This window comes from Sinocyclocheilus anshuiensis, unplaced genomic scaffold, assembly GCF_001515605.1.
Source record: "Sinocyclocheilus anshuiensis isolate Anshui unplaced genomic scaffold, SAMN03320099.WGS_v1.1 scaffold207, whole genome shotgun sequence".
Classification (NCBI taxonomy): domain Eukaryota; kingdom Metazoa; phylum Chordata; class Actinopteri; order Cypriniformes; family Cyprinidae; genus Sinocyclocheilus; species Sinocyclocheilus anshuiensis.
In genome coordinates this window covers 5,590,862-5,599,774 of record NW_015551045.1, presented here as the reverse complement: position 1 = coordinate 5,599,774, position 8,913 = coordinate 5,590,862, and the positions used below count along the sequence as shown (strand labels likewise).

At 34.9% G+C, this 8,913-nt stretch overlaps 1 protein-coding gene across 2 annotated transcripts in view; it reads right to left on the bottom strand.

Annotated features, from left to right (window-relative positions):
- The window catches only part of LOC107661743 (rab proteins geranylgeranyltransferase component A 2-like), a 71,506-nt gene that overhangs the window by 10,873 nt on the left and 51,720 nt on the right, over positions 1-8,913 (bottom strand). For both annotated transcript variants that reach the window (XM_016451509.1, XM_016451510.1), the window contains exons 11-13: positions 7,950-8,013; positions 6,490-6,586; positions 1,945-2,055 (exon numbers count right to left, since the gene is read on the bottom strand). In XM_016451509.1, the coding sequence (XP_016306995.1) occupies positions 1,945-2,055; positions 6,490-6,586; positions 7,950-8,013 (272 nt within the window). The remainder of the gene's footprint in view (positions 1-1,944; positions 2,056-6,489; positions 6,587-7,949; positions 8,014-8,913) is intronic.

The window sequence follows — 8,913 nt, the reverse complement described above, 5'->3', positions numbered from 1 at the left end:
GCGCATCTTATCAGTAAAGCCGGTTCTGAGCAGTATTAACTACACAGAGCCGTTGTTCACTGACGAGTTGCGCAAAACCACGTTCATATTCGCGCGATTTTTTGCGCAGCTCATCAGTGAACAACGGCTCTGTGTAGTTAATGCTGCTCAATGTGAAAGCACGCAGGTGATGGAGATTTACCGCTGATTACAGAACCGGCTTTCTGACAAGATGCGCGTTAAATATCGCATGCGATTAATCGTGCAGCCCTAATGTGAACCAATGATTCAAAGGCCCATTCATAGAGAGAGCCCTTTTCTTCATTCCTGAATGAATCAGCCATTTTAACAAATCAAATGAATAGAATGAATGAATGACTCAAAGACATTTACTGCCACCTGCTGGCAGTTTTAGTTTCTTCTAGTGTCATTTAGTTCATTCATTCATTCATTCATAAATAAAAAAATTAAAGTGATAATTCACATAAAAATAGGGATAAAATATTCTGTCATCATTTACTCACCCTCATGTAATTTCAAACCTGGACTTTCTTTTGCGCAACATACTGTAAAAGAAGGTATTTTGAAGACTGCTGGCATCAAAGCTGTTTTGGTTACCAGTGACTTTTATTGCATGAACAAAAAATACTGAGATGTTTCTCAAATTATCTTCTTTTATGTTCTACAGTTTATGTTAGGCCGTTGTAGCCTAAATGTTAGTGTAATAAATTTTATGTTTAATCAAATAAAATATTGCTTTTTAAAGCTACTATTTGTAATGTCTACTTAATACTTTCTCATTTAAAACAATAATAGCTTTAAATAATCTTTTGTGGGTATTTTCAAAGCCAAATTTATTTTGCGATTAATTAGATTAATCACCGCACCGTGTAATTAATTAGATAAAACATTTTATTTGGCTGACAGCCCTAATATAGTATATATATCACAATAACAATTTTTATGAAAACACTTTTTCGCTTCAATGCTTGCCTTTTCTCAGATACAGCTAATTAGAACTAATTTGATTATTTAATCAGCATATAATGTAATTTTATTATTAATTGTAATTATTATTATTATTAGTTTTTGTGTTTAATGGTTAACATTTATTAAAATATATAAATATTTACAAAACAGACAATTTAACATGACGTATGAGGGCTGCTGGGAACACTATTAAAAATTTAAGTTTTTTTTTTTTTTTTTACCAATTTATTGAAATTAAATGTCTGAATAAACCATCTAAAATGAATAGCACTTCTTAACACCACTTCAATAACAGGAGTGAGAGGACATTCTAGAAAAAGCATGATTATTGTCATAGCTCACTCAGCTGTAAAGATGTGAGCTTTATTTTACAGTGGCTTGTCAGGCTACACCACTGCATATCTGAAAAAAAGTCTTGTTACTTGAAAACCTCAATGTTGTTTTAGTATAACTGAGATAACTATTGTTTCTTATTAATATTTTTAAATTTGATTTTATATTTTGTTTATATATATATATATATATATATAGATCAATCTTTGAAATCCAAACTCACTATATGAATTCACCCTTATGATCTGAAGGTAATGTGAGGTCATATGTGACAGGTCGTGCTCAGATTCACTCTGAAGGAGCCAAGCAGACCCTGACAGAGCATAATGGGAATCAATGGGAGCAGCGCCTGGCCCCTGCCTGCCACACCACCATCGATATCAATCACTGTTATCGCCAATAACGTCTCTGTGTAAGCTCTTCGCTGAATGTCACAGCAATACCAGATCTTTCTTCTTTAAAGAGAGGAAGAGATGATCTCTCTTTGACACGAGCGGCAAGGTTAGTTAAGTACTGTTAGCAGGATGTATAGCGAATCTGGATGTGCAATCGGAGGTCGATGCACAGAAGGACTGAAGATGTTAATGGGTTTAAATGATGGGGAGTTTTAATTGGAAGTGAAGGAGCTGGGTCAGGTCTTACCTTCTGAAGGTTCCTCTCCAGGAATGGTGGAAACGTGAAACAACTCGGATACAACTGGAGCAAGATCTTCCTGGGCCGTACCAGATGATGAACAGGTCAAGTGGACCAAATCTGATAAAAAAAGATCACAACAGACCATTTAGGGCAATTGAGGGTACATATTTTTTTTTTATTTTTGGTTTCATATGGTTCACTTTTATACCATTTCTGAGAAAAGTTTAAGTCCTCTAAAATGTATAAGAATGCTTTGTGGTAAAAAGTAATAACACTGTAAACATTATTATTTAAATAAATGCAAAAATAAATATAATAAATTAAATACACACAAATTGAAGAAATAAAGAAAACAACTAGATAGATAAATACAAAAAGATTAGAAAAGCTAGTGTTAGGTTTTTTTTTTTTTTCTTTAAAGAAAACAAGCTAGTAAATGAATAGAGTAGAGTGCAAGTCTTTTGTAGGAATAGAATTAGAATAGAGAGTGCTCGAGTTAGAGGGTCAAATAAAGATGGAAGAGATGTGTTTTAGCCGATTCTTGAAGATATTGTAATTCTGAGTCTATCTCTCACAATTCTGACTTTTTCCATCAGAATTATGATATATAACCAGAATCTGAATTCTGGTCTGAATTGTGTTACCTTTTTTATTCATTACTCCAGAAAAAAGCCTCCATATGATCCTGTGTACCCAAAACATACTAAAAATAAACTTGCAATCCTGAAAAAAAAAAGGTTAAAAATGTTTATATCTCACAACTCTAAGTTTTCCTCTCTCAATTAAAAAAAAGTCAGAATTGTGAGGGGGTGGAAAAATCTGAATTGTTAAGTCACAATTACCATTTTTAAATTTTTTTAACCTTTGGTGGAAACTATCTTCCATAAAATCAAATCTCAAGCTGCTGCATATAAGCTGCACTAGGCAAGGTTTCAAAGCATGCTTACTTTACTGGCAAAAACTTGTTTAAATAAGTATGACAAACTTGGCCAACAATCTGACAAGAACTACAGTAAGGCTCTGACTTTCCATGAAAGTAGCCCTTAAAGTGATGCAGAGGGGCAAAGAAGAAACGGGCACCAAAACTCAAAACAACAAATCTCAATCCTCATATAGGTCTGAGAAGCTCTACTAGTGGGATCTGTGGAAATGTCCTGGGTAATCCCAAGAGTTCACACACCACTTCCAGGCTTATCATTACTTCTCCATTGTTTCTTCCTGTGGTCTGTGGTACAACACTGTGTGCGTGAGGATCAAAGAGAACAATCCAGTACAGGCAGCCCAGGGCGGCACACAGACTCCGTGTCACACATATGCAGGCATCTCCAGTGGGACAGGAGGTGCAGCTTCGCTAAAGGCTCTAAAGACACACGGGACACTGCAGAGTTTTGAAAAAGATTCTCGCCACAGCCAGAGACACTCCAGGGGCTGACTTTAAAAGTCCTGGGTAGTTGAAAGTGAACACTTTTGCAGTACAGGTGGATTCATAACATACCCATTTATGGGCATATATGTTCTATATAGAGTCTTGAAGAAAAAACAATGCTTTTTTTTCCTGTTGTATTTGAGTGGACACTTTTATATTACCCTACAGTATACATGAAATGCAGGGAAGAATTCTAAACTTATGAAATTGCATAATTTGAAGTAGCACAAACAAGTAGTACCAAATAAATAAAATAAAAATGATATTTAATCTGCAAAATCAACATGAAGCAACATTTATAATCCATTTTACTTCCATACATGTTTTAAACTGAAGTGAATGTAGATGATTCAATAAGACCAAACACTGCAAATATAGAATACGAGTCCCACTTAAAAAAACAAAATCAAATAATCAAGTAATCAATCAATTCAAATAAATCAATTTTTAATGTATTCATTCACAAAATGTAAATAAGTTACTTCCAAAATTGACAAATAAATGCAGCTATTTATATCTACTTTTAAAATATATGCTTAAAAGTGTAACATAAAAATGCAATATTGCACTTTTATAAAGCATTACAAAAAACTGATTTTCATCATAAAACAATCACAACTTTTGAAATAATACACTTCTCACAATACTAACTACACTTTCATATTGGATGGATTATTGTACTTACATTAATATTTAACTACATTAATAAATTCCATTTACAGTTGTAAACATCTACTGTCAATTTGAAGTGTACAGATACATAGTTATTATACTATAACTTTAAACAATTTTAACAATTTTAAAAGTCTATTTCATTAATTTTTTTAATCATTTTCAATAAGAATTATCATTAAATATTAATAAATTGATTATTTATATTTTTAAGTGGCACTCCAAGTCCTCCATACACTGATATCCTTTGGTTCAAACTTAGTAATGTCAGGCGAAATGCTGTATGATGAAAGTATAAAGCAAACAAATGGGGTCTATTCTGATTTCATATAGATTTTAAAGGTGAAGTATGCATTTCTAATGTTAAAATACTAATACTTTATATACTTAAAACTCGCACCCAGTGTAATGAGATGAGGCTGAACCTGAGGTCAATTTTGGGGCAGGATGACCAATAACAGATATAATTTTTGCAATTCTGTTTGGTGCTGCCAGTGGCCCAAAATCACACACTTCACCTTCAAAGTCTATAATCAATAGTCGTGGTGTTGCTTGGAGCCCTCGAGAACACATCTAACATCCCCAGCAGCGTAACTAAAAGAGTCTTGTCATAAGTGGTTAATGATAAATAAAGAGCATATTCTCCTGTGAACGCATGTCTGTCACGGTCATCATCATCTGCTGATTGTGAGGGATGCTCTCAGGTAGAAGTGCATTACTTAAAGAGGAACGACTACGATCCATCTCCCTGTGGGACTGGGCTATAGCAAAGCAAAGCTTCCTATCATTTCCCCTGAACTCAATTCCCAGAGAGAGGAAGAGGAGTTCCGCTGATTAAGCTTTTCATTCCCCCGTGAGGACGGAGTCAGTCACTGGGGCCCGTTCCAAGACCGCTCCACCATCTCCACCTGATCTACCCCTTCACGATGATTGATAGCAAAATAGGGCCAGTGTAACAAACAGAATAACTTTCATAAATAACAATGGAGTTAATGATGGAGTCATCGCTGTGGTGGGCGGTGAACTGAGTGTTTTGAAGGACAGTTTTGACATTTTCGGCTGTGTTCTGAGACTATCAATGTTCATCACTCACATCATTTTTGGAAGATCACTAATAGTTTAAAATCTGCATTTTGTAAGAAGCATTTAAATGCACAGCACTGCTGGTCAAAAGTGTATAAAAAAGTCCCTTATGCTCACCAAGACTACATTTACTAGATCAAAATACAGTAAGAACAGTAATATTGCTACAATTTAAAATAACGGTTTACGCCAGTCTTCAGTGTCACATGATCCTTCAGAAATCATTCTAATATGATGATTTGCTCAAGAAACAGTTTTTGCTGCTTAATTTTGTATAAACCATAGTAAAAAAAAAATTCAGGATTCTTTGAACGGAAAAAAAGAACAGCATTTATTTGAAATAGAAATCTTTTGTATCATTATAAAAGTTTACTTGATCATTTTAATGCACCCCTGCCGAATAAAAGTACTAATTTCTGTATTTTTTCCCCAAAAATCTTATTTACCCAAACTTTAAAATGGTAGTGTATCATAGTTTTCACAAAAGCAAAAACCGTTTTTAACATTGATTGTAATAAGAAATCAAGCAAATCAGCAGCATATCAGAATGATTTCTGAAGGATCATGTGACACTGAAGACTGGAGTAATGCTGCTGAAAATTCAGCTTTGATCACAGGAATAAATTACATTTTAAAATATGTTCAAATAGAAAACAGTTTTTACAGTTTAACATTATAAATAGTAATAATATCTTACAATATTTTGTGTTTTTACCCTATTTTTGATCAAATAAATGCAGCTTATAAAACGGATAGTTCCGGTCCTTGATTCTGATTGGTTGAGCCGCATTCGAAGCTGTTGTAAATTACACTACAAACATACACCTTTGCTTACTTCTGTGTGCTGCTCGGCAACCACTTTGTTGGAACCACAACTGTTTCTGAGGAACTACATTGTTTGGTGGAAGAATACTGTTTTTATTTAAATCATTACACTTTATTTGCACTGTTTTATTCTGTGAAACCTTACTACGTATATGGAATAACCGTTTTATAAAACCAATAAGCCCTGTGAAGCCGTGGTTTACAGTGAATTTATAACAGCTAAGGGGGTTTACAACACCCCTTAGCTGTTATAAATTCACTGTAAACCACGGCTTCTTGGGGCTTATTGCTTTATTTGGTGAGCAAAAATACACATATATATTTTGGTCCTGTAGACTTTAACTTAATACAAAAATGGTACACTATCCATTAATAGGTTGTTGGTACATTTTGGAACTGGCAAAAGGAAGAATTGCAAATTGTTTGGAAATCATTGTTACGCTTGACAAAGCGTGGTGCAACATGCATTTACCATATGATTATGGTAACTGTATAACTGATGTGTGATCATGGCATGTATGTATTGTGGTGGATGTGTAACTCACAGGTGCCAGGCATGCAGGTCATGGAGGAGGAACAAAGCTCCACCATCCTCACAGCTGGTGCAGAAGGTTCCAGAGGAGGAATCGTCACCAATGAGATCTGCCATTAAAACAGGAAACATACTATCTTATAGTTTACATAAAACATATGACTGACATGCCGATTCTCCCTGGCACTACGAACAGTGCAGAATCACAAACATATTTTATTTTGCCCATGTTGTAAGTTTGTCGGGTAGATACTGGCATAGATGATAATGCAAACAAGGCAGAGCTAAACCGAGAGCTAGACTGTGTAACAGGATCTATATAATCCGGTTATGTTTTCATACAGTCCTTGGGTTAAACTATGTTAAAACTGCTTTTTAATCAAGTCCAAGTGCGACAACTATGCCAACAAAAAAAAAAAGAGTGAAAGAGGAAGAGAAAGCGTTGACCGAATGCTCGTTTGGCGACTGTCATTCCAAAGGACGAACGGCTAATTAAAACTAGCCTGAATATTTAATTACGTTTTGTCACACACAGTCATGTAATATTCCATTTCCACACTGTGTCAAGACACTGATATTAATTTCTGTTCGCTGAGGCTAATGAGCATAAATTACACCCACTTTTCCTTCCTCTCCTGATCTGCTTTGAATATTCAAGCATGAATACCTGATGGAGAGCAAATTGGGCTGCGATTCAGAAGGTATGCTGACCACTCCACTTCTTTTCCTGGACTCTGGTGGACAGCACTCAAATTAGCCTAAGAGGATGCTTGCGTGTCACCATCCACTCTCGCATCAGAAAGATTTATTTATCCAATTCTAAACCAGTAACAGCAAACAGAATTACTGTCCTTTCATTGAACTGGTTATTTTTTCCTCTCATAATTCACTTTAGAATGCTACGCTTGAGAACGGGACGTCAAAACTATTGTAACGATCCCACAAATCGGCTCTGATGTTTTGTTGCATCTATGCCTGCTGGATCTTGGACGTGTCCCAAGAATCCATCCAAATATGATATGCAGCATAAAAAAAGATGTAATGCAATACAAGTTGAAAAGCAAAAGTGCAAGGCAGGCAAGAAATGTGCTTCACAAACACACTCACAGCAGAGATGGGTCAATGCCCTTTAAACGTGCATGTGAATATTCAAAAAAAGGAAAGAAAGAAACGAACAAAAGAACAAATAAGAACTAAGAGAAAAACAAACAGAAGAACAAATAAAAGCACGAAAGAATGAACAAACAAAAGAATAAACGAAACGAAAACCATAATTCGAAATTAATTTATAATTTTCATAATTTGAAAACCAAATTAAAGAACATCAAATAGAACAAGCAGAAATACAAATAAAAGTATGAACAACCACAAGAATTAGCAAACAAAAGAACATACAAAATTAAATAAAAGAACAAATGAAAGTACAAACAACTGAATTTAAAATAAAAATAAATGAAAAAGAAAGCTTTATACCTGCTGATCAGATTCTGAAGGTAGTACAGATCTGTCTGTGATGAGCACTGCTCGAGATATCTGCCTGTGAAGATGGAGAAAGAGAATTAGAATTAAAAAAAAAAAAACTTTAAAAAGACTAGGAAAAAGAAGAGAACATATATTATGAAGGAGATTATCAGAAAAGAGAAAATTCAAACTGACCCTAAATCACATTTTGCCTTTTCAATTTACAGTAATTGCAATGAATATTTCGCCCAAAAAAGAAAATTCTGAACACATATGACTTTCTTGTTTTTGGAAACAACAAAAGAGGTTTCAAAAAATGTTGTTGCTGCTCTTTCAATACAATGAAATCATAGACTGACCAGTGGATGTTGAGCTTTCAAATCTTTGCTTCAGCATATACAAACTTGGCACAATGTGTCCAAATATCAGCTTTTATGTTCCACAGAAGAAAGTCCGACGGGTTTAGAAAAACGAGAATTGAAAAGGCAAGTGGGACTTAGGGTCGTCACCAGTGTTGGGCAGTAACGCATTACTTAGTAACGCGTTACTGTAATTTGATTACTTTTTTAGTAACGGAGTAATTTAACGCGTTATAATTTTCAAAATAGTAATTAGAGTATAGTTACAAGCCGAGGTCTCTATACGTTACTGCCGTGTTACATTGCTGACAGAATGCAGTGTTTTATAATCTAGAGATTGTAAAAAGGATGTAGCACATGCACTGTCGAGTCAAGTGCCAGTGGATTAGAGACCTGCTCCCGCGAGACCCGACGCAACAGACTGCGGCGCGGGACAAGATGGGCAAGTGCTGGTGCGGGCGGGTAGACACTCGTGTGTGTGCGGGATGCGGGAGAATAAAATGATTCATGGGACTCCAGCAAAATAGAAATATCTAAACATAAAATATCTAAAACAAATAAATTGTTATTCATCTATTGCACAAAAGCAACATGAACTAATATAAAATATAAACGAT